Source organism: Bos indicus x Bos taurus, chromosome 2, assembly GCF_003369695.1.
Source record: "Bos indicus x Bos taurus breed Angus x Brahman F1 hybrid chromosome 2, Bos_hybrid_MaternalHap_v2.0, whole genome shotgun sequence".
NCBI lineage: Eukaryota > Metazoa > Chordata > Mammalia > Artiodactyla > Bovidae > Bos > Bos indicus x Bos taurus.
The window spans coordinates 71535342-71561872 of record NC_040077.1 but is presented as its reverse complement, the minus strand read 5'-3'; the positions used below and the strand labels follow the sequence as shown (position 1 = coordinate 71561872).

The 26531-nt window shown below is 37.3% G+C and overlaps 1 protein-coding gene across 4 annotated transcripts in view; it reads right to left on the bottom strand.

Moving 5' to 3' along the window:
* PTPN4 (protein tyrosine phosphatase, non-receptor type 4) overlaps positions 1-26531 on the bottom strand; it is a 190748-nt gene that overhangs the window by 102212 nt on the left and 62005 nt on the right. For 2 of the 4 annotated variants that reach the window (XM_027562478.1, XM_027562499.1), the window contains 5 exons: positions 14622-14729; positions 5096-5138; positions 4919-5018; positions 662-706; positions 347-399 (listed from right to left, as the gene is read on the bottom strand). In XM_027562478.1, coding sequence (XP_027418279.1) covers positions 347-399; positions 662-706; positions 4919-5018; positions 5096-5138; positions 14622-14729 — 349 coding nt within the window. The remainder of the gene's footprint in view (positions 1-346; positions 400-661; positions 707-4918; positions 5019-5095; positions 5139-14621; positions 14730-26531) is intronic. The other 2 variants (XM_027562489.1, XM_027562510.1) reach the window with 1 other exon arrangement.

Genomic DNA, 26531 nt, shown 5'->3' with positions numbered 1-26531 from the left:
AAAAAATATTAACACTTTATAAACAAATATTCAAGTTTTACTGCCAAATCAACAATGTCATGAATTCCATTATATTTCTGGAAGTAAAATATCTGTTTCTACTGTTACCATTTAAGCAAGTTATAATGACACATTTAACATTTTTCTAGGTCTGAAACAACTTCAGGAAAAGTCTTTCCAGGAACCAAAGTAATTGCTAATTGGATGTTTTATTATGTTTTCTGTGCAGTCACTTTTTTCTGTATGGTAACATACGTCTGAATAACTCATACATTAAAGGTAATGCTCTATCAACAGAAACCATGCAATCATATGCTATTTGGCCAAAAACTGGGCTGATACTTACACTGAACAGCAAATGAAGCCAGAAGAGCAGCAGTATTATAAGGACAGGGCAATCTAATAAAATAAAACAGAAAATAACCCAAGGTTAAACACAATAATTTTAAAAGCACTATAATTTAAATTATATTATTCACACTTGAAGTTTCCAGGTGATTTACATGTTTAACTATTAAGTAATGAACTTATCTGATGAAAGGAATTCATGCTACATAGAGCCATCTTTCAGTAGATAATCTGTTTGCAATGATCACAAACTACTAAATGCAGAATTAAAAGTATTTTTAAAGCCCATTACTAAAAATTTAAAATAGCCCACCTTCCAGTAAGAATGTCTTGTTTGATTTGCAAAAAATACTGGTACCTTGGGGAAAAAAAGAAAATTAGTATTTATTGGAATTACAAAATTTAGAGTTTTAAAAACTGTATATTTACATTAACAAATAAAACTGAAATATTTGCTTTTATAATGAACATATTAGCACATGTAAAGATATTTTAAAATAAACTTTCATAAATTCATGAATCCAAATATTTAGAATTCTTTGATAAATGAAATTTTATACTTCAAATATTTTGTTTCCTAGCTTCTATTATAAAACTCTCATGATTTTAAGAATTACATGACTGAAGAAGATCAGGGAGAAATACTCTGAAGATTGGTGTTTGCCAAAAGTAGAACTGGAAAGCACAGGAAATGTAAGTCAAGAGACACAGAGAACTGACAGTAGCAACATACTAGCGATCAACTGAAGAAAGTCACTCTTTCTGCTGAGCCAGGAGGCCAGCTCAACATAGTGAGCCTATGTTGCTCACTACAGCATCAGGCAACAAGAAGTTGCTAACTGTAGAAAAGCACTTTTCCATCTTCATTTGAGTTAAGACAGTTCTCTTTGATTGGGGGCGGCGGGGGGTGGGGGGGGGTGGGGGGGGGGGTGGAGTTCCCTTCCTTACTGTTGCTCTACTATTAAAATTGCCAAGTAGCCAATTTCCTTTAAAACCAACAAAAATTTAAGTATCCTATACTAAGAATACCAAGGTTGCTCACAAGATGGCCTTGCCCTTCTGTCCCTTCTGGTGGGTACAGTCATTCCCTCACTGGGTTTATTGGTGCCTGGGTAAAGGCACCTGTGCTGTATCATGTGGGCAGAAGATAAAATTGTGTGGCTTTTAATGTTTAAACAGAGAATTAAGACTTTCATTTCACCCCACTAAAAAAAGTACACCACAGACTCAAAATTATTTAAAATTTTAGTTGTTTGGCTATTCCAGTTATTAAAGAGTTCCATGACAATCAAATTACCAAAGAATGTAATTAAGATCTTTCAGAGAATCAGATATAAAACAGCTGATACAAATATCCTGGCTTCATATATTAATGAAGTACATAAACTCCTTGTGAGGCTTAATATATAGTATTACAATATTATCCATGTACTCAACCCAAGACAACATATTTCTATCTGGTTTACTTGATTTCATAATTAAAAGTTAAAGATCTCTGGTGGGAAACAGTCTTATAGTTAAGACTGAAATGTGTATATCCTTGATATAATACTGTAAATCCTATACAAATAACATCTATGCTTCCTGAATTTTGATTTACACACTGAACAGTAAGAACTGATGGAGTGGAAACCAGAATTAAAGTCCTAAGTAAAACCAGCCTATGATCTTTGGCAAATTACTTAAAATTTGGTGGAGCCTTAGTTTCTCTATTTGTAAAAAGGAAGTAATATCACTTGCCTAGTATATGTATCCGAGGGGCCCTAAATATGGTGATAAAAGTCCAATTTTTAAAGACAATTAAAGACCTTTAAGATAGATTAATAATGACTGACCTAAACGTAGAGACAATCTGTTTAAGTTGTAAAAATAATATAATAGCATATCATGCACTAAACACCTACTATGTACTGAATATACTAAGCACTGAAAAGGTATGAAAGAAATGTCGTTTGTATCGTAATGCTGCTGCTGCTGCTAAGTCGCTTTAGTCGTGTCCAACTCCATGCGACCCCATAGACGGCAGCCTACCAGGCTCCCCTGTCCCTGGGATTCTCCAGGCAAGAACACTGGAGTGGGTTGCCATTTCCTTCTCCAATGCGTGAAAGTGAAAAGTGAAAGTGAAGTCACTCCGTCGTGTCCAACTCTTCGCGACCCCACGGACTGTAGCCCACCAGGCTCCTCCATCCATGGGATTTTCCAGGCAAGAGCACTGGAGTGGGTTGCCATTGCCTTCTCCAGTGTACTGTAATGACTCCTAAGAAAATGCCAACTCTAGTTATGCCAGCACCTGTTAATACAAATGACATTTAACCTGATGAAAGGTCTGTAATTCTTTTTTCTTTTTTTAACCACTAATACAAAAAAGAATCTCAAGACAAGGAAGCACAGCAGACTTCCTTTTTGTGGGGTTTAAAGCAGTCCTTAAAACTGAGCAACTGTGGCTAAGGGTGTCCTACCCTACTCATGACCATAACCACTAAAGTTTTAAAGGAGTCTTTTTTTTTTAAACCCTGGCTGCATATTATTAATAGAACCACCTGGAAGCCAGGTCTCATCTGATACCTATTAAATCAGAATATCTAGGGGTCTGGCCATGGTATCAGCATGTTTTAAAGCTCCCCTATGGTGATTCTAACTTGTAAATAGGGTAGAAAATCCTTGATGTATAAATGGTAATAAAATTAAAATTTGCCATTTACTCATTTTACCAAAAAGCACCAGTTACAAGATTCCAGGACATTACATTATAAAGGATTTTTAAAATAATGCATTATTTCTAGGGAAAACATATTTTAGACTGATAAACTTTAGCACAATTCCACTACTACTACCAAACGTGATTTTACTTTATTCTACTTCATGAAGATAGTTTGACTTTAATTATCAGTGAAACATTTATTCCCTGGTTATGTTTCAACACAGGCTATAAAAGAACCAACACATCAAGCTTATTAAGAAATTTAAAGACACTGTTTTGAGTGAAGTAAATTATGAATATAGCTAAAATTGACATTTTAATTGTTTATGCTAACAATGTTTCCATAAACATTAAACACGTTAGAAATCCAATTAAAAATTACTGGTCTTTTATTTTTCATATACATTTAAAAACTAGTTACATAAATACATATTATGGAATACTTGGTTATTTGATTTCAAGTTCCATGTACCAGTAAAAAATGCATTTTAAAATGCTTTATAATTCCCAATTTTCAGTAATTCAGAGCAGTTTCCTTGAAGTTCATCCAAAATTTGGGAAAGTTTTATTATACTGAGAACTATTTATTAAGACAAAAGATCCTATTATTTTAATTATTTAACAACAACAAAATCTGACTGATTAAGAGTTACAATATTAAACTAAGGCTTTCATATGATACAACTTTGCCTTTCAAGATAAATTATGTTGGACATTATTAGTGTCAAAGGTTAGGACTACCTAATCCTGGATCTATATTCCTGAGTTGTTATAAAAACGGTAACACCCTGCCCCACAACAAACACATAGCAAAGGACTCTCAACAGTGCTTTGCTTCTCCACTTTACCAAAGTATTCTAAAGGATAATGAAAACATTAACATCTAACAGCCTACCTACAGATAGCTTTAGGGGTGTGTGTGCGTGCTAAATCACTTCAGTGTTTTCAGACTAATTGCAACATCATGCACTGTAGCCCAGCAGACTCCTCTGTCCATGGGATTCAGATATTTAATTTGTCACCTATCTTTTAGAGTAATTCTGAATATAGTCAATGACCTATATTCTTATATCATGTGGAAGGTATAATATACTAATTTTTAATTCTGTCTTTAAAAACAAAAACTACTAATTCTGTCTTTCAAGCAATACGTAAGGTTATCATTCAAGTTATTTTAATAATGACAGTTACCACACTGCGATTATTCCCCATGATTTCTACCTTAAACAGTTCACCTAACATTTATGTGATGTCAAAATGCTTATCTGGGTCATTCTTGTGTACATTATGTCAAGTAGAAGGGACAACAGGATTAATTGTAAATGAAGATCAAACTTAAAATGGCCAGTGATGTGGGGATTTTCAGCCTGAATGTGCTAGTGAACTCTCTGCCAGCATGCTCTACAAAGACACCTCCTGACCATCACTCCTACACACAATGGTTATGCATTTAATAAAGTCTATGCTCTCTTCAACGGAAGTAAAATACGGAATATGCTTTCACAAGGGGGAAAAAAAAAACTGGATAACTGTCACTATGCAGAATCCCTGGAATACAACTGCAGCATCATCTAATTACTACAATTAGTGACAGCAGTGCTTCTGAACCATTTTTCACAAAGTTAGTATTTACATGGTTCAGGAAGCTGCTTACGGCTGGATGAGCTGGCCCTAGGGTTACAACCTCCTAAATCTCTCCCAGCCATCTAAAAGTGGAGGAGGAAATTTATCTTAAAACATCCACAACCTATTCTGTGTGCTGGCAGGGAAGCTCAGAACTATGTCATGGTCATGTATTTTTGCCTAATTTCAAAATTTTGTAAGAGTTTTGACAATATTTTCAAGTAAAAATATGCTCCATAAACCCACCTTGTATATTCTTCTTGTAACTTGTTGGGGTCACTTACAAAAAATTTGACTCTAAAGTTCAAACTGTAAGGAGATCCTCCTAGAATTAATAAAAGCAGTTCTAATTAATCAGATTATATTAATCCTTTATCTTTATAAAGTATATTTGTATAACATCAAGTAAATATGTTTGCTCACTCTTTAGCTGCTTCCTTATTGGTTTGTTTGGATCCAGCCACCTCTGAAAAATAAATAAGTAAGACTGATTTGTTTTTTCCTTGAGGAACTAATACATCAATTCTTGCAAATCTATTCCATTTGAAGATTAATGCTAAAAATTGCATTTTTTGAAAAGGCCTACTAGGTGAGGGGGAAAAAAATCACTAAATTACACACTCATATCAAATGTAACAAAATTCTACAAGAAAGTACTGAATATATTTGTGATTTAAGATTTTGATTTAAATTTCTCATTAAGTTATAGTGTGTAATAACCTCTATTCCAAAAGTAAAAATGCTTCATCACTACAATATGAATTGATTCTGTTAAGTATTAACAGCCTATCAATTTTTAAAAATTCTCTTTATCTCTCATAAAAATACTCTTGGCTTTATGCTCTCATTCAGACAAAATTTACAAATCATGAAAATCTACTCTTATGAAAAAAATTTAACTCCTTCTCTATTCCTCAAAAAAGAAAACAAAATACTCCCCCTAAAAACATCCCACACTAATTTTTTTAAGAGACAATGTTTAGAGAAAGACTGCTTTTTTGTATATGAAAATTTCAAATAGTCTAAACACTTCTGAATGCCACTTAGGCTCTATTTCAGGAAAACTATAAATTCAGAAAACATTTCAACAGCCAATGTTTCAGTTAAAAAAATAAAACAACACAAAACGAGGTCATAGATACAGCAGTATTTTCAAAGCACTAGAAAAATATAAGCTTATATATTGTTACTTATAAAGTATCCTGCTACCACCCACAGTTGACCCAATAAAGTGCACACAACAAGTGGCTGAGAGTAATCCACAAGTCTTTTCTTTCCACTGTCCAAAACATCCAACACATCAAATCCAACTAATTCTACCTCCAAATCATCCCTAGAACTTAACAATTCTTCTCCACCTACTCTGCTACCATCCTTTAGCCTCTTAATAATCGTAGTCTGTCTCTTCTCTTCCTCTCATCCTTCATCCTCCAGAAGCTAGTCCTACTTTTTTTTCTTTTTGGGTCTTAGTTGTGGCCCTTGGGATCTCTGACCTTCGTTGTGGCATGCAAACTCTTAGTTGCAGCACATGGGATCTAATTTACCAAAGATTGAACCCAGGCCTCCTGGATCAACTCTGGTTGACGGTTCAGCTTTTGAATGCACAGGAAGATCCCAAACCCCAGATCACCAGAGAAGTCCCTAGCATAGTCTTTTAAAAGTGTCACTCCTTTGCTTGGTATCTGTTGATAATTTCTTAATGTAAGATCCAAAGGCCTTACTATGGCTTACATGGTCTCTCCTTACCTCTTCTTTTTTTATTTCTTTAATGTTTTATTTGCCTCAGTTAATTTAAAAAATGTATATTTCAAAGAGGCAATTCTAGACTCCTGCTAAGTTTTAGAAGCCTTACAATACCCATCAAAATAGGTGTCCAGTTCAGATTTGACAATTCCAGATCTGTGGCTGTCAAATTTTTTTTTACATATCCACATATCTACTCTCTTTTAGATACTTTTCCCAAATAAGCCAATACAGAGTATTGAGTAGAGTTCCCCTGCTATACAGGAGGTCCTCATTGGTTAATTATTTTATATACTGTAGTGTGTATATGTCAGTCCCAATCTCCCAATTTATCCCCCTTCCTTCCCTGCCCTGTAACTCTTGTTTGTTTTCTACATCTGTGATTCTATTTCTGTTTTGTAGATGAGTTCCTTTGTATCCTTTTTTTAGATTTCATATTTAAATGATATATTTGTCTCCTTAACTTCTTCCACTGAAGTTTTCCTAGCTTCAGTCATAATGGCCTCCTTTTTGTTTCTCCAAGATGCCTCAATTCCAAGCATCCTGATGCAAAGAATGTCCTTTCCCAGCTTTTACCATGGTTGACGTCTTTTGTTATCTGTCTCAACTTAAATTTCACTTCACTAGAAAGGCCTTCATTGACTGCCCTATCAAAAATATATCACAAAGCTCCTATCTACTTAGTTATTTTCCTTCTGGTAAGGAACATTAAATTCCTTTGTAACATTTTAATTGCAATGTGTTTGTTTTACTTTTTATTGCCTATCTCCTTTTGTAGATTATGAACTCGTTAAGGTAAGGAATAATATCTGATTTATTCAAAGCTGAAAGGGTGAGTACCTGGCACAAAATATAGCATATAACATCTACTAAAATTATCTGGTGAAGGGCTAACTAACCCTGTTGAATGACTCAGCAGTTTTTATTTCTGTGCCAATAATCAGATGGTTTTATCCCTACTTAACACATCTGTTCCCCCTAGGTATCCACCCATTTATCCACATTCTAACCCATGTATTTATTAATCTAGTGATTTTTTTCCTGCATATTTTCTAGAAAAAAAGCATAAATTATATTTATTTTACTGTCTGTCTAAAATCAAAATTTGGGACCATTTAATTCCCCATAGCCTGCCTTCCTCACTTAGTTCCCCTTCAAAACATTCTGATATCATAGATCCACATGTTTAAATATACAAGATATGTGAGGCTGGCACAGCTTAGAGAAGTACACTAACAAGCACTGGGAAATATCACAGATTTCCTCAGTGATGGCAATTAGACAGAAGGTATACTCTTGACTTAAACCATGAAGATGGAGCAAGATGAACTTGAGGGTGATGGGGTCAACTTCACTCACTCCACCCCAAAAATTCAGTTCAGATTCTAACTAGCAATTGTTAGTGAAATCTTCATAACATTCTTTCTCATCCTGAACAGGCTATTTCTTCATTTACTCATGTCGTCTAGTATCTCTTCCTGTTAAGTTTTATGGTTTTCTTTCTATAAGTTCTGATACCTGTAATATCAAAAGTTTATTCATAGATATTTAATGGATTTGGGTTTTCAAAAGAAAATCTATTTAATTTGCTATTTTGTTGGATTATGTTCCCTAATCAGTACATAGAAAGTGATCGACACTTGTTTGTTCAGTTTTAAGTCCTACTAGTTGTAAAACGTTTTCCAAAAGATTCATTTGGACTCTCAAGGCAGATTAATCATATCGCTAAGAAGATAGTTCTCTGCACCTTCATGCCAAACATACAAATATATTTATTCTACAAAGAACAGTACACACTGCCTGAGGGGTTAAGAGCCTAGATGTTTCAAACAGTTTCTCAGTGAACTGTTTGACAAACTGTACTGCATCACCCTGAAAACTCTCCCACTTCCCCCATATTTCTCTTCTACATTCTCTTTTTGATTCCCTCTATTTGATTCTTCCACTAATCCTTGTAAGCACAGAATCTAAGAAGTCCTTAAAATTTCTTGTCTGCTCATGGCACTCATTTTTATTCTGTGTGTATGTACAATATTTGACATTAGAAAGCAACCAAAATCAGGCAGAAGAAACAGTACCCAAGTTTAATCTTGAAAAACAGAAAAACTGCAATAGGTGAGATTTATACATTTGCAGTTTTTTCCCTGAGGGCAACCTCAAATCCAGCACAAGGTAGGGGACAGTCTCACTAACTTGAGGTGTCAATGGACAGAGTTCAGGCGGAGGAAATCCTTGAGGAGGAAATCCTGATAGACAGGAAACAGTAGAAGCGTTTAACTCAAGTCTAGATATAAAAGCCATCACAACTCTGGTTGACGGTTCAGCTTGTGCATGCACAGGAAGATCCCAAAACCCCAGGAAAAAGAAGCAGTTGGAAATATAAGGAAATGATATTCATTTCCGATAACTGAGATAACCGTTCACCCAAAGGGAAGCAGAATACGGATGTGGGTCCAGCCAGACGGCACTCATTCTCCATCCACAGTCCAAGTCATGCAGGGCCTCACTACCGACCTCCTTCTACAACGCTGAGAAGTTCCCTGTATCCTTTCGCAATCAGCCCCTCAACCCCCCAGGCAATCACTGATCTGCTTTCAGTCACTATGGACAAGTTTTGCTTGCTCTACAATTTACTATGAATAGAATAATCGAGTATATACCATATAATATTCCACTATGTAAAAACATAACAATTATTTTTCATCCATTCACTTACTGATAGATGCTGAAGTTAATTCAGGAATGAGCTATTATGAATAAAGCTACTATGATCATTTGTATACAAAGTTTCACAGAATGTGTTTTCATTTTCTCCTGGATAAATACCCCAAAGGTAGGACTGCTTGGAGATATGTATTAAACCTATGTTCAAGTTTATAAGAAACTGCCAAACTATACTTTCCAAAGTGGTTGTATCCTTTTAAGGTCCCAGTGGCTCCACATCCTAGCCAAAACCTGGTACTGTGAGACTCTCATCTTTTAACTATTCCAATGGATGTGCAGTGACATATCATTGTGCTTTTACTCTACAGTTACCTGATGCACCTGTGCTTAGTATACGTCCTTTATCACAGCAGTAATGTTCCTTTCCAAGTTTGCTGATAGTTTTCATTATGAACGGATGTTGGATTTTATCCTATGTAAATTATGCCTTTGGGCTTCCCTTGTAGCTCAGGTGATAAAGAATCTGCCTGCAATGCAGGAGACCTGGGTTCAATCCCTGGGTTGGGAATATCCCCTGGAGAAGGAAATGGCAACCCACTCCAGTACTCTTGCTGGAGAATCCCTTGGCCAGAGGAGCCTGGCAGGCTGCACAGTCCATGGAGTTGCAACAGTCAGACACAACTTAGCAACTAAACTACCCAATTATGCCTTAATTATACTGTTTTTTAAAAAAAACAAACCCAGCAGGTAAAAGCATCCTTAATGGTGAGACACTGAGTACTTTCCTCTGACAGAGAACAGGCGAGGCAGTTTGTTCCCTTCACCTCTATTCATCAGTATCCTCATAGTCTCAGCTTTCATGAAACAAAGAATGAAAAAATAATGGGCAAAAAAATAAATAAATAAAGACTGGGAAGGAAGAAGTAAAACTGTTGCTATTCACATATGACATGATTTACACAGAAAATTCTAAGGAATCAATGAAGAAAAAGATACCAGAAGTAATAAGTGAATTTAGGAAGGCCTTATGATACCAGGTTGATACACAATCGTGTATCCTGGTTTCTTTCTTGAATACAGAGTTGGTTAAAAATTTTTAAATAAATGTAATTGACCATATGTTTACATGACAATCTCTGTAGAAAATTCTAGGGAATTTACAAACAGTGACTAGAATCAGTAAGTGAGTTTAGGAAGGTTGCACAATAAAAAATAAACCATTTCAATAAATAGTTGGTAACTGAAAAAGAAAAATCAATCCTCTCTCTTCACTGTGGAACTCTGTATACGTTACTGATTCTCTGTGAAATACTTCTCTGCACCCCAGATCCCTCTGCCATTCCCTCCGCAAATGAAACCAGGAGAGAACAAAAAAAAAGATCTACCATTTGGCAGACTACTGAAGAGGCTTATACAAAAGGCAGTAAGAGTTGAATTGAGGTACACAGTAGAAACAGATGGAACGTGAGAGAAATACTATAAGAACATGACAGAAAATAAAAGCATTTCAGCAATCATGTCGTACTAAAATGTGGTGTGTCAAAATAAATCATCCTCAATGTAACTGCTATATTTCCTCAAACTGGATAAAATAATTCAAGAATACTGAGTTATGGTAAAATTAACTCAAATAGTACACTAAATTATTTTCTATGAATCATTTCTTACTTAATTAACAGCCCACTGGGTTAGAGCAGTGGTTTTCAAAATGTGGTTCCTTGAACTGGCAGCACTAGCATTATGGCGGAATTTGTTTGAAGTGTGAATTACTGAGCTCCACCCCAGACTTTTTGAATCAGAAATTCTAAGCATAGGGTCCAGAAATCCTGAACTGTGAAAAGCCTTCAGGTGTTTCTGATATAGGTTCAAATTTCAAAGTCACAAGGTTAGGGGATATGGAAATAGTAATAAACCAGTAAAATATCATAACCATAACAAAACTATCATCAGAAGGATGAAACTGAAGAAAGAATAAGTATAAGAATAATCAATTTAGTCCACTCTTTGTCTCACTGAAAGGCACTATAATTCACTCTGGGGGGAAACAAAAAAGTAAATATATTACCCTTGATGCACACAAGTAATATAAGGATCAAGGCTCTATTGAAATCATGCTGCTAAAGGCCACCAAGGTACATCACCATTAAGTGTGTATGAAATTAAAGAAATCATGGATAATGAATTATAGCCATTTACTCATTATTTTGCCGTCTCATTCAATACATATTTACTGAACAAAATTATTATATAAGACATTATGCTGACAGGTAAAGCTCTGATAAATAAGTTTTAAATCAAAGCAGAAGAAATTTCAAAATTCAAAGCCTTTAAGTAATTTTGTTTGCTGCACTGGAACTCGTTGCCAGGGAAGATTCTAAAGCAAAGGATAGTCAATTATGATTCTGTATTTCCACATATAACTCTAAAATCAAATGCTAAGTGCTTTTTTAGTTTATCAGTTAAACTGATATCAGTAGCTATGTGCCTAGACAATATTAATTCTGATCCCGTAAAGTGAGTATATAGTGTGTATATATGTGTGTGTATATATATATATATATATATATACACACACGCAACATACATTTATACACGTACATGTATAAATAACATATATAAGCTTTAAGATGAAAAAAACTGTTAACTAATAAGAATTGACAACAATTCATTTTTTAGGAATATTACCAAATTCCTTTTGATCACTGCTGGTAATTTTATGGCATGATCACCCCCTCTCCTCAGTATGTTCATTTTTATAAGTCCTGTGTATCTATATCATTGTCTCTTGGGAAGCAATACTTTTCAGTAGAGAAACAAAGGCTTTGGAGTCAGATAAATATGACTTCAAATCCTTTCTCAGCTACTTAATTATCTCTGTAACTAAACAAGTTTTGTAAGCCTCAGTTTTTCATCTTCGGGAAAATTTTAATAACAGTTTCATAAGATTATTGTGAGAATTTGGTTTACTAACAAGTCCACAATAGATATTTCATAAATGTCACGCCCTTACTCCTTCTCTTTTTAAAAATGGCATTTTTCTCCTTCAGTCCGTTAATTATCCTTAAAGGCTTGATACACTTCATACTGACAATCAGAAATGGGACAATAATGAGATTTGTGCTCTAAAGGCTCCTCCTCAGGCATGTTTTCCCATTACACGGATTCCTCTGAATATTTAAATACTGAAGTTGTAGTGCTGTGAAAAGACCTGCAGGGGGAGTTAGGAGATTCAAGTCTAATTTCATGTAGCTTGGGCTTTAGGGCTTCCCTGATGGCTCAGACAATAAAGAATCTGCCTGAAATCTGAGAGACACAGGTTCAATCCCTGCGTGGGGAAGATCTGCTGGAAAAGGAAATTGCAATCCACTCCAGTAATCTGACTGGAAAATCCCATGCAGAGAGGAGCCTGGTGGGCTACAGTCTGTGGGCTCGCAAAAAAGTCAGACACAACTGAGCGACTAATGTTCTTTTTCAGCTTGGGCTTTATCTCTTCTATGTCCTTGGATTGGGGTATTTCTCATGAAAATTAAAGGTGGTAGACAAAATAATTTGTTCTCTTCTTTGAAACTGTATGATTCTAAGCTGGTAGGGTGCGGGGTGGGGGTGGGGGGGTCCACAGGGAGTGGTAGAATTCTTTTGGATCATCAGCAACTGGCCCCTGGGAATGTATCTTATTTCAGAAGGAATGCTCAAGATAGAAAAGTAAAACAAATTAAGAAAAAGTGTGTGTGTTAATGCTCAGTCGTGTCTGACTCTTTGCGACCCCATGGACTGTAGCCCACCAGGCTCCTCTGTCCATGGAATTCTCCAGGCAAGAATACTGGAGTGGGTTACCATTCCCTTCTCCAGGGGATCTTCCAAATCCAGGGATCGAAACCAAGTCTCCTGTATTGCAGGCAGATTCTTTACAACTAAGCCACCAAAAAGTAGGAGACAGCAAAAAGACCAACCTAGCTCAAAATATTTCTGCTTCCTCACATTCATCCTGCTGTAATTGTTTTACAGTAGAAATGTCTTCTTGTGTATAAATTTATGTGACAGAATTTTAACTTCCTGTAATACATGTGGTCTCACATACAAGTCCTTCTGGAACACCTTCTTAGTGACCATGCTGGTTAAGTATTGATAGTTTATCTCTTTCTCCTCTGTTTACTAATCACTTCTTCAATCTATCTGAAGACAGGCTTATATTTAGAAAGTCTGACCTATAAGTGTCAGTAAGATCAAGTAAGAATTATCTATTTTTTTAAATCTCAATATTGCACATTGTAGTAGATACCTTTCAGGTGTTTGCCTGGTTAACAATTTATCTTTCAGTGAAAGGTGGCATTACTGTCATTTCTCCTCACTTCTATTCTCACATGCATTTATTTATCAAGAAATAACATTGTTTCTTCCAGGCCCTTGGAGCAGCCCAAGTCATCTGTTGAAGTCAAGACAGTATGAGAAAAGTTTGTTTTTCTCATACTTTTCTCATTTCAGTTCAGTACAAAACGATTTATTTCCACTGAGACTAACTGGATCTTGCTTTATTTCATCCACATTTTCTTCAAGTTTTTCACACAAAATCAGTAAGCAAAGCCAAGAAAAAGTAATATTTAACATTTCATATTTACTTCCCACTAACCATTCATTCAGACATCCAGGACCTAACCATGAGAGCAAATGAGAACAAGAGACAGAAAGAAACTCTACTTTTCTCACAAGAGTTATTCATATTTTCCATAGTCCTTCTATTAATAAGGCCTCACAAACTGATTTCTAAAGTTCAGCCACCCCTGTATACAAAACATTTCCTTCTAGTCATTCTCCTTTACTAATGAAAAAGATATCATATTCTTTTGTGAAAAACCCCCACTGTATAACCATATAAATTTACAAAGAATTCACTATTTCTGTTATTCATCACATGGTATCTTCTATTTCTATCATGTGATCTTTCTAATAAAAACAATCATTACTGCACTTACTAAGGAATTAGTTAATAATCTAAGGAACTTAATGCCCAAGAATTGTAGACCTCTGAAATTTAACCTCTGTCATTTGGAAGCATCTCCTGTAAATCTCTGTACTTGGAAAATTTACAATTAACATATTAAGAATTTTGGTGAGAAATAGCTTGCCATGAATGCCACAAAAAACTGATTTCCTCTTAATACAGCCTGATTTATGAAAGACTCAAGATACATCAATATTTTAAAAGTATTTACTTCAAAATTTTAATGTTAATATTATAACTTTTATGCCCAATATTTCTCTCAAAAAAGTATGAATTAGGTTTGCCATTCAGTTGTCTAAGACATATAGAGAGAGAAACAGGCATTTGATTAGTAGAATGACTTATGATCATGAAAGCCAAGGAAATAACCTAACAGATTAAAACATAAGAAACTGAAGTTTGAGGCTAACGAATTACCTCTAATCATTCAAATTAAAATTTTTAAAAAAACTCACAAAATCAGTGAACAATGTAAATCAGAAAGGACCTAGTATAAAGACAGAAAAACTGCAATGACAATGAAAGACAACAGCTTAAACTTACTGGGTTATCTGTGGAATCGTCAGTCAACTGCAAACCAAAATAGTCACGCTCAGTCAAATCAAGATGCTTGAAGACTATATCCAACAGAACTTGCCCCTGATCATGTTTCTGGAAGAAAAACAAAAAGGAAATCAAACTCACAGGCTATATACTTACAGATTGTTAAAACTCTTGGACTCTTCTCTCATAGTAAGTTTGCAACTATTTTCATGTCAATGACTTGGTTGAGCATAAGAACTCCACACATCATACAGTAATTTAAAAAGTCTGACTCGGGGCAAATTGGTTCAAAGAGTATATAATTAAAATGAAGATAGAAGATATTAGGAGAACTTTGCAAATGTCTTCTGCTTTCAGGTTATTCAGTTCAGTTGCTCAGTTGTGTCCGACTCTTTGCAACCCCATGGACTGCAGCATGCCAGGCTTCCCTGTCCATCACCAACTACTGTAGCATACTCAAACTCACGTCAATCGTGTCAGTGATGCCATCCAACGATCTCATCCTCTGTCGTCCCCTTCTCCTCCTGCCTTCAATCTTTCCCAGGATCAAGTTCTTTTCAAATGAGTCAGCTATTCACATCAGGTGGCCAAACTATTCGAGTTTCAGCTTCAACATCACTCCTTCCAATAAACACCCAGGACTGATTTCCTTTAAGATTGACTGGTTGGATCTCCTTGCAGTCCAAGGGACTCTCAAGAGTCTTCTCCAACACCACAGTTCAAAGCACAATTCTTCAATGCTCAGCTTTCTTTATAGGCCAGCTCTCATATCCATACATGACTACTGGAAAAACTATAACTTTGACTAGACGGACCTTTGTTGGCAAAGTAATGTCTCTGCTTTTTAATATGCTATCTAGGTTGGTCACGGCTTTTCTTTCAAGGAGCAAGCATCTTTTAATTTCATGTCTGCAGTTACCATCTGCAGTGATTTCGGAGCCGAAGAAAATAAAGTCTCTCATGGTTTCCATCATTTCCCCATCTATTTGCCATGAAGTGATGGGATTGGATGCCATGATCTTAGTTTTCTGAATGTTGAGTTTTAAGCCAACTTTTTCACTCTCCTCTTTCACCTTCATCAAGAGGCTCTTTAGTTCTTCGCTTCCTGCCGTAAGGGTGGTATCATCTGCATATCTGAGGTTATTGACATTTCTTCCAGCTTGTGCTTCATCCAGCCCAGCATTTTGCATGATGTACTCTGCATGGAAGTTAAATAAGTGGGGTGACAATATGCAGCCTTGACGTACTCCTTTCCCGATATGGAACCAATCTGTCGTTCCATGTCCGGTTCTAACTGCTGCTTCTTGACCTGTTGCTACATTAACTCCTGTATTTAATCCATGTCTTATTGTCCTAGTCTTACCTTTAAATTATGACAGGAAAGTAACATATTTGACTAAATACAATTTAAAATTTGCATGTGTAGAATAAATAATGTCACAAAAAGGGAAATAAAAACAGAGAAACTGATTTGTAGCAAACTGATACTATTCTAATTATACAAGTACACAGGAAACTTTAGAAAAATATCTCATTTTAACCTCACACCAATTTTATCATGTAAGCATTACTACTGTTGTAGTAATGTAATAGTTAATTCCAACTTTCCAAAGTCCCATAGCTACTAAGCTGTGGAACAAACAGAATGATAACTCTCTAAAGAAAAGTGTAACTAATCAATAAAACATGGAGAAACTACTAACACGTTCAGCAATAAAAGAATCAAAGTGGAAAAGCATAATGACACATTATGAGCAAAGCGAAAAGTGAAAGTCACTCAGTCGTGTCCGACTCTTTGTAACCCATGGACTATACAGTCCATGGAATTCTCCAGGCCAGAATATTGGAGTGGGTAGCCCTTTCCATTCTCCAGGGGATTTTCCCAAACCAGGGATCAAGCCCAGGTTTCCCACAATCAACCAAAAAGTAAAATACAAGGAGCAAGGTAAAAGTCACTTGATGCTGTTAACCTTGTAGACAGGTATATCTGTCCGGAAAGCACTTTGGAAACATTAGCAAAAGCAACAGCAGACGAGAAGGGTCATCAAGCACCAAGTTTCTCTTCATCTCTCTAATCTGCATTCCTGATGTTGCATTTATAGGCTGTAAGTAAGATGGTCAGAGCAATTTTAAAATTAAAACCCACAGGTAACAATGTTCAAAAGGAGAATCTTCCTTGTAAAGAGCTTCCCTTCCTGTTTCAGGGCCTCATATAGTTTCATCAATGGTAGGAAGCATGTGCTTCAAACAGTGCTTCACAATGAAGGACCCAACTGAATAACCTGTATACATTTTCTACATTAATGCAACTCAGCTCCTTGACCCCTCTACCATTCTTATAAAACTGGCCCAGGATGGCGAGGGGAGCAGACAGTTCAGTTCAGTCATTCAGTCATGTTCAACGCTTTGTGACGCCAAGGACTACAGCATGCCAGTTCATCACCAACTCCTGGAGCTTGCTCAAACTCATGTCCATCAAGTCGGTGATGCCATCCAACCATCTCATCCTCTGTCATCCCCTTCTCCTCCTGCCTTCAATCTTTCCCAAGATCAGGGGCTTTTCAAATAAGTCAGTTCTTCCTATCAGGTCCCCAAAGTATTAGAGCTTCAGCATTAGTCCTTCCAATGAATATTCAGGACTGATTTCCTTTAAGATGGACTGGCTGGATCTCTTTGCAATCCAAGGGATACTCAAGAGTCTTCTCCAACTTCACAGTTCAAAAGCATCAATTCTTCAGCGCTCAGCTTTCTTTATGGTCCAACTCTCACATCCATACATGACTTCCAGAAAAGCCATACCTTTTTAGATGAACCTTTGTCACCAGAATAATGTCTCTGTTTTTTAATATGATGTCTAAGTTGGTCATAGTTTTTCTTCCAAGGAGCAAGAGTCTTTTAATTTCATGTCTGCAGCCACCATCTGCAGTGATTTTAGAGCCCAAGAAAATAAAGTCTCTCACAGTTTCCATTGTTTCCCCATCTATTTGTCATGAAATGATGGGACCAGATGCCATGATCTTTGTTTTTTGAATGTTGAGTTTTAAGCCAGCATTTTCACTCTCCTCTTTCACTTGAATCAAGAGGCTCTTTAGTTCCTCTTTGCTGTCTGCCATAAGGGTGGTATCATCTGCATATTTGAGGTTACTGATATTTCTCCCTGCAATCTTGATTCCAGTTTGTGCTTCATCCAGTCCAGCATTTCACAAGATGTACTCTGCATGTAAGTTAAATAAGCAGGATGACAATATACAGCCTTGACTTACTCCTTTCCCAATTTGGAAGCAGTTCATTGTTCCATGTCCGGTTCTGTTACTTCTTGACCTGCATACAGATTTCTCAGAAGGCAGGTAACGTCAGGTATTCCCATCTCTTGAAGAATTTTCCAGTTTGTTGTGATCCACACACTCAAAGGTTTTAGTGTAGTCAATGAAGGAGATGTTTTTCTGGCATTCTCCTGCTTTTTCAATGATCTAACGGATGCTGACAACCTGATCTCTGGTTCCTCTGCCTTTTCTAAATCCAGCTTGAAAATGCAGAAGTTCCCAGTTCACATACTATTAAAGCCTGGCTTGGAGAATTTTGAGCATTACTTTGCTAGCATGTGAGATGAGTGCATTTGTGCAGTAGTTTGAACATTCTTTGGCTTTGCCTTTCTTTGGGATTGGAATGAAAACTGACCTTTTCCAGTTCTATAGTCACTGCTAGGTTTTCCAAATTTGCTCGCAAATTGAGTGCAACACTTACACAAAATCATCTTTTAGGATCTGAAATAGCTCAACTGGAATTCCATCACCTCCACTAGCTTTGTTCATAGTGATGCTTTCAAAGGCCCACTTGACTTCACATTCCAGGATGTCTGGCTCTAGGTGAGTGATCGCACCATCGTGATTATCTGGGTCATGAAGATCTTTTTGTATAATTCTTCTGTGTATTCTTGCCATCTCTTAATATCTTCTACTTCTGTTAGGTCCATACCGTTTCTGTCCTTTATTGTGCTCATCTTTGCATGAAATGTTTCCTTGGTATCTCTAATTTTCTTGAACAGATCTCTAGTGTTTCCCATTCTATTTTCCTTTACTTTTCTGCATTGATCAATTAGGAAGGCTTTCTAATTTCTCCTTGCTATTCTTCAAAACTCTGCATTTAGATAGATATATCTTTCCTATTCTCCTTTGCCTTTCAGTTCTCTTCTTTTCTCAGCTATTTGTAAGGCCTCCTCAGACAACCATTTGGCTTTTTTGCATTTCTTCTTCTTGGGGATGGTTTTGATCATGCCTCCTGTACAATGTCATGAACCTCCGTCCATAGTTCTTCAGTCTGTCTATCAGATCTAATACCTTGAATCTATTGGTCACTTCCACTGTATAATCACAAGGGATTTGATTTAGGTCATACCTGAATGGCCTACTGGTTTTCCCTATTTTCTTCAATTCTGAATTTTGCAGTAAGGATTTCATGATCTGAGCCACAATCAGTTCCTTGTCTTGTTTTTGCTGACTGTATAGTGCTTCACCATCTTTGCTGCAAAGAATATAATCAATCTGATTTCAGTATTGACCATCTGGTGATGTCCACGTGTAGAGTCAGCTCTTGTGTTGTTAGAAGAGGGCGCTTGCTATGACCAATGCATTCTCTTGGCAAAACTCTATTAGCCTTTCCCCTGCTTCATTTTGTACTCCAAAGCCAAATTTGCCTGTTACTCCAGGTATCTTTTGACTTCCTACTTTTGCATTCTAGCCCTCTATGATGAAGAAGACATTTTTTTTGGTGTTCTAGAAGGTCTTGTAGGTCTTCATAGAACCGTTCAACTTCCACTTCTTCAGCATTAGTGGTTGGGGTACAGACCTGGATTACTGTGACACTGAATGGTTTGCCTTGGAAACAAGAAGAGATCATTCTGTCGTTTTGAGACTGCACCCAAGTACTGCATTTTGGACTCTCTCATTTATTATGAGGGCTACTCCATTTCTTCTAAGGGATTATGGCCCACAGGAGTAGATATAACAGTCATCTGAATTAAATTCACCCATTCCAGTCCATTTTAGTCCACTGATTCCTAAAATGTCAATGTTCACTCTTTCAATCTCCTGTTTGACCACTTCTAATTTACCTTGATTCATGGACCTAGCATTCCAGGTTCCTATACAATATTGTTCTTTACAGCATCAGACTTTACTTACATCACCAACTATATCCACAACTGGGTATTGGTTTTGCTTTGGCTCAGCCTCTTTATTCTTTCTGGAGCTATTTCTCTACTCTTCTCCAGTAGCATATTCCACACCTGGGGAGTTCATGTTTCAGTGTCATATCTTTTTGCCTTTTCATACTCTTCATGAGATTCTTAAGTCAAGAATATCAAAGTGGTTTGCCATTCCCTTCTCCAGTAGACCATGTTTTGTCAGAACTCTTCACCATGACCCATCTGTCTCAGGTGACCCTACATGCCATGGCTCGTAGTTTCATTGAGTTAGATCCAAGTAAACAGTTTGGTTAGTTTTCTGTCATTGTGGTTAGTCTTTAAGACTAATTGAACATTACTGTTTTTAAAAAGCTAATAAGGTGAGTCTAATGCGCTTGTCTAGAAAAAAGAGTAGATGCATTTTTCCCGGCCACCTGAGTGAAATCAACAAACAACAACAACAAAACATAAAATTTTTTTTTAACTCTGAAAGAAAAGAAGTAGCAAGCAGCAGGGCCAGGGAACTCCTAGTGTTTTCTTTCTGTTTCTTTTTACTGAAATAACATTCACACAATGCAAAAGTAACCATTTATGAGTATGCACTTTTGGGAATTCCCTGATGGTTCTGTTATTTAAAATCTGCCTGATAAGGCAGGGGATACTGGAGGGACTGATGTTGAAGCTGAAACTCCAATACTTTGGCCACCTGATATGAAGAGCTGACTCATTTGAAAAGACCCTGATGCTGGGAAAGATTGAGGGCAGGAGGAGAAGGGGATGAAAGAAGATGAGATGGTAGGGTGGCATCACCGACTCGATAGACGTGGGTTTGGGTGAACTCCAGGAGTTGGTGATGGACAGGGAAGCCTGGCATGCTTTGGTTCATGGGGTCACAAAGAGTCAGACACGACTGAGCAACTGAAATGAACTGAACTGAACAGGTTCAATTTCTGGTCCGCAAAGCTTCCAAATACCATGGGACAACTAAGCCTACCCATGATAACTACTGAGCCCACAGGCTCTAGAACCTGGGCTGTGCAATTAGAAAAGCGACCGCAATAACAAGCCTGTGCACCTCAATGAAGAGTAGCCTCTGCTCACCACAACTAGAGAAAGCCTGCATGCAGCAACAAAGACCCAGCGCAGGCAAAAATAAACAAACAAGTAAATAGCTCAGTTCAGTTCAGTTCAGTTGCTCAGTCGTGTCCGACTCTTTGCGACCCCATGAATCGCAGCACGCCAGGCCTCCCTGTCCATCACCAACTCCCGGAGTTCACTCAAACTCACGTCCATCAAGTCGGTGATGCCATCCAGCCATCTCATCCTCTGTCGTCCCCTTTTCCTCCTGCCCCCAATCCCTCCCAGCATCAGAGTCTTTTCCAATGAGTCAACTCTTCGCATGAGGTGGCCAAAGTACAGGAGTTTCAGCTTCAGCATCATTCCTTCCAAAGAACACTCAGGGCTGGTCTCCTTTAGAATGGACTGGTTGGATCTCCTTGCAGTCCAAGGGACTCTCAAGCGTCTTCTCCAACACCACAGTTCAAAAGCATTAATTCTTCGGCGCTCAGCTTTCTTCACAGTCCAATTCTCACATCCATACACGACCACTAGAAAAACCATAGCCTTGACTAAACGGACCTTTGTTAGCAAAGTAATGTCTCTGCTTTTGAATATGCTATCTAGGTTGGTCATAACTTTTCTTCCAAGGAGTAAGCATCTTTTAATTTCATGGCTGCAGTCAAGATCTGCAGTGATTCTGGAGCCCAAAAAGATAATGTCTGACACTGTTTCCACTGCTTCCCCATCTATTTCCCATGAAGTGATGGGACCGGATGCCATGATCTTCGTTTTCTGAATGTTGAGCTTTAAGCCAACTTTTTCACTCTCCTCTTTCACTTTCATCAAGAGGCTTTTTAGTTAAATTACAAATAAATAAAAGTGTGCAATTTGTTGCATTACTATATTCACAGTATTGTACAACCACCATTTCTACCTAGTATCAAAACATTTCCATCAACACCGAAAGAATACCATATCCATTAAAGAGTATCTCTTATCCTAGCCCTGGCAACCACTCATCTGCTTTCTGTCTCTATGGATTTATTTATTGTGAATATTTCATATAAATGGAACTGAACAATATGTGACCTTTTTTATCTGGTTCCTTTCACTCAGCACTAATGTTTTCAAGGTTCCATGCTGTACTACATGATCACATTTAAATCCTTCTTATGGTTAAATAATATCCCATTATATGGATACATAACAGTTTGTTTATCAGTCAGTGGACATTTGGGTTGTTTCCACCTTCTGTGTACTGGCATTATGTACAAGTGGTAGATTTTATTTTTCTGGGCTCCAAAATCACTGCAATGGTGTCTGCAGCCATGAAATTAAAAGACACATGCTCCTTGGAAGAGAAGTTATTACCAACCTAGACAGCATATTCAAAAGCAGAGACATTCCTTTGCCAACAAAGGTCTATCTAGTCAAGACTATGGTTTTTCCAGTAGTCATGTATGGATGTGAGAGTTGGACTATAAAGAAAGCTGAGTGCTGAAGAATTGATGCTTTTGAACTGTGGTGTTGGAGAAGACTCTTGAGAGTCCCCTTGGACTGCAAGGAGACCCAATAAGTCCATCCTAAAGGAAATCAGTCCTGAATATTTATTGGAAGGACTGATGCTGAAGCTGAAACTCCAATACTTTGGCCACCTGATGCAAAGAGCTGACCCACTAGAAAAAACACCCTGATGCTGGGGAAGATTGAAGGCGGGAGAAGGGGATGACAGAGGATGAAATGGTTGGATGGCATCACCAACTCAATGGACATGAGTTTGAGTAAACTCTAGGAGTTGGTGATGGACAGGGAAGCCTGGCGTGCTGCAGTCCATGGGGTCACAAAGTGTCGGACACGACTGAGCGACTGAACTGAATGATAAGTATCTGAGTGTCTACTTCCAACCCTTTTAGGTTCACAGGCAGAAATGGAATCAATGGGTCATATGGAAATTGTTTGTCTTTTTCAGGAACCACCAAACACTTTTCCACAGCAGCCGAACCATTTTACATTCCTACCAGCAATGCCTGAGGGCTCCAATTGCTCCTCAGCCTTGCCAATGTTTTTTCTATTCTTTTGATTATAGCCATCCTACTGGGTATGAAGTGGTACTTCACTGTGGTTTTGATATGATTTGTATTTTTATAGTAACTAATAATGTTGAGCATTTTTTTCATGTGCTTGTTGGACATTTGTATATCTTTGGAGAAAGGTCTAATCAAATCCTTAGCCCATTTTCAAAACTGGATTGATAATCTTTCTGTTGTTAAGTTCTTTTTATATTGTAGATGCTAGACCCTTATCAGATACATAATTTGTGAATATTTTATTCCTTCCCATAGGTGTTTTTCCACTTTCTTGATCATATACTTGTATACACAGAAGTTTTAAACTTTTGTGAAACCCAATTTATTCATTTTTTATGCTTGTGCTTTCAGTGTCGTGTCATATCTAAGTACTTATTGCTAAACCCAACGTCATAAACAATTATCTATATATGTTCTTCTTAAAGTTTTAAATCTTACATGTAGTTCCTTTAGCCTTTTTGAGTTTATTTTTGTTTATGGTAGGCATATACCTAGGAATGAAATTTCATTTTTTGCATGTGGATATCCAACTGTCCAAGCATCATTTGTTGAAGAAACTATTCTTTCCTCACTGAATACTCCTGATAACTTTGTTGAAAATCTGCTGACCACAGATATATGAGTTTATTTCTAGACTCTCTAGTTTTCTTTTTACCTCCCACATACCAAAGACTTGGTACTAGAGACTCGTATAACCCAGAAACACCACCAATAGGAAAGAGGCCATGTAAACCTGTTTTCTCCAGCAAATGACCAAGAAAAGGATACCTAAAGCAAGACAGAAACCTTACTGCTAACTCTGACTCAAATCCTGCCAAACCCAATGGAAAAACACAGCAAACACAGCGCCTGTCTCCAACAGCACCATGGAAATCAAGTAAGGAGCCTGGAGTTCTATCTGCCTACTGGTACTGCCGCATCAAGTGGGAAGCCTGGTCTTCTACTCTTTCCCAATCAATAGCAAGCTGCAATACATAGTCTCTCCCCAGCCATGGTATCAGCTGAAGCTGAGGACACAGGCTAAACCTCTGACTAGTGGTAATAGGCAGTGCTCAGATTTCCCCATCGGGGTGGTGACAGCAGGAGCTGAGAGGGAAGCCTAGACTTCTACTCCCACCTCCACCCAGCTGCAGTAGGTAGCATCTGCCAAACAAAAACAAACAGGACGATCTGGGAGGGGAGGTTGCTAGAAAAAGAGAAAGTTAAATCCTGAAATAAAAATTCAAATAATGAACCATATGTAAAACTGACCAAAATTAAAACAGCAAAGGTTTAAAACTCACAGTGTGGAATACATGTATAATTTTGAGTAACATCTCTAGATAAAACACACACACACACACACACACACACACACACACTACACCGAAACAGTATTGCAAAGGATCTGGAAACTAGATTGTCATTAGAAACATAACTCAAAAGAGCAGGCCAGGACCTGTTTACTACCGGGTTGACTCTCTGCTACAAAGAAGATTAAATATAATCCACAATCTCATAATATATTGCCCCAAATGTCCAGGAAAATTTACTAACTAAACTCAGTAATCATAACCATGAAAATGGCAACTAGAATAAGGAAAAAAATCAACAGATGCCAACACTGACATGACTCAGATGTTGGAATTATCTAACAAGTGTTTTGAAGCAGCTATCATAAAAATGTTGCAATGAGCCATTACAATGTTGTTTAAAAAATAGAACATTTCCGCAAAGAAACATAAGGTATAAAAGAACCATACGGAAATTATATAACTAAAGAATACAGTAATGAAATGAAAACTGACTGGATGTGCTCAATAGAAGAATGAAGATGAGAAAGAAAATAATCAATGAATTTCAAGACAAATCGATTAAAAATTACTCAATCTAAACAACACAGAGTAGATTACAAAAAAAAAAAAAAAACACATCCTTAGAGACCTATGGGACAAGAAAAGATATAACAGTCATGGCACTAGAGTACTTAGAAGAGAAAGAGCTTCAGGATGATAAAATATTTGAGAAGAAATTCACTAAAATTTTCACAAATTTGGCAAAAAGTAAAAACACAGAACTAAGAATCCAAGTGAGGGTTTCCCTGGTGGTTCACTGGTAAAGAATCCACCTGCCAGTGAAGGAGACACAGGTTCAGTCCCTGATCCAGGAAGATCCCACATGCCGTGGAGCAGCTAAGTGCAGGCACTGCAAATACTGAGCCTGTGCTCTAGAGCCCAGGAGCCACAACTACTGAGCACATGTGCCACAACTACTGAATCCTGCGAGCCCCAGAGCCCGTGCCCTGCAGCTAGAGAAGCCACCACAACGAGAAGCCTGCTCACTGCAACTAGAGAGTAGTCCCTGCTCACTACATCTAGAGAAAAGCCCCATGCAGCAGTGAAGAACTGGCACAGCCCAATGAATAAAATTACTTTAAACTTTAATCAAACTGAATCCAAACAAATCTACCCAAGACACATTATGATCAAACTACTGAAAACAAAATGAAGAGGAAAAATCTTTAAGGCAGTAAGAATTTACCTATAGGGAATGACAGCTCAATTAGAATAGGTTTATCATCTGCAACCATAAGACCAGAAAAAATGGCACAGCATTCTCTAGGTACTGAAAGAAAAGAACTATCAACCCAGAATTTGTTATTAAGCAAAAATACTGCACAGCAAAGAAGAATAACTGAAGAAAGTAGGGAAAATCCCTAGGCCATTTAGGTATGACCTAAATCAAATACCTTAGGATTATACAGTGAAGGTGACGAATTAATTCAAGGGATTAGATCTGGTACACAGAATACCTGAAGAACTATGGACAGAAGTTTGTAACACTGTACAGGAGGCAGTGACCAAAACCATCCCAAAGGAAAGAAATGCAAGAAGGCAAGTGGTTATCTGAGGAGGCTTTACAAATAGCTGAGGAAAGAAGAGAAGTGAAAGGCAGGGGAGAAAGGGAAAGATATACCCAACTGAATGCAGAGTTCTAGAGAATAGCAAGGAGAGAGAAGGCCTTCTTGAATGAACAATGCAAAGATACAGAGGAAAACAACAGAATGGGAAAGACTAGAGATTTCTTCAAGAAAATTGAGGATATCAAGGGTACATTTCATGCAAGGATGGTCACAATAACAGACAGAAACTGTAAGGGTCAAGCAGAAGCAGAAGAGATTAAGAAGAGATGGCATAATACACAGAAGAACTATACAAAAAAATGTCTTAATGATGGGATAACAATGATGGTGTGGCCACTCACCTAGAGTCAGACATCCTGGAGTGTGAAGTCGAGTGGGCCTTAGGAAGCATTAGTAAAAACAAAGCTAGTGGAGGTGACAGAATTCCAGCTGAGCTATTTTAAATCCTAAAGATGATGCTGTTAAAGTGCTGTAACTCAATATGTCAGCAAATTTGGAAAACTCAACAGTAGTTACAGGACTGGAAAAGTTAGTCTTCATTCCAATCCAAAACAAGGGCAATGGCAAAGAATGTTCAAACTACCGTACAATTGTGCTCATTTCATATCCTAGTAAGTTTATGCTCAAAATCCTTCAAGCTCAGGTTAAGCAGTATGTGAACCAAGAACTTCCGGATATAC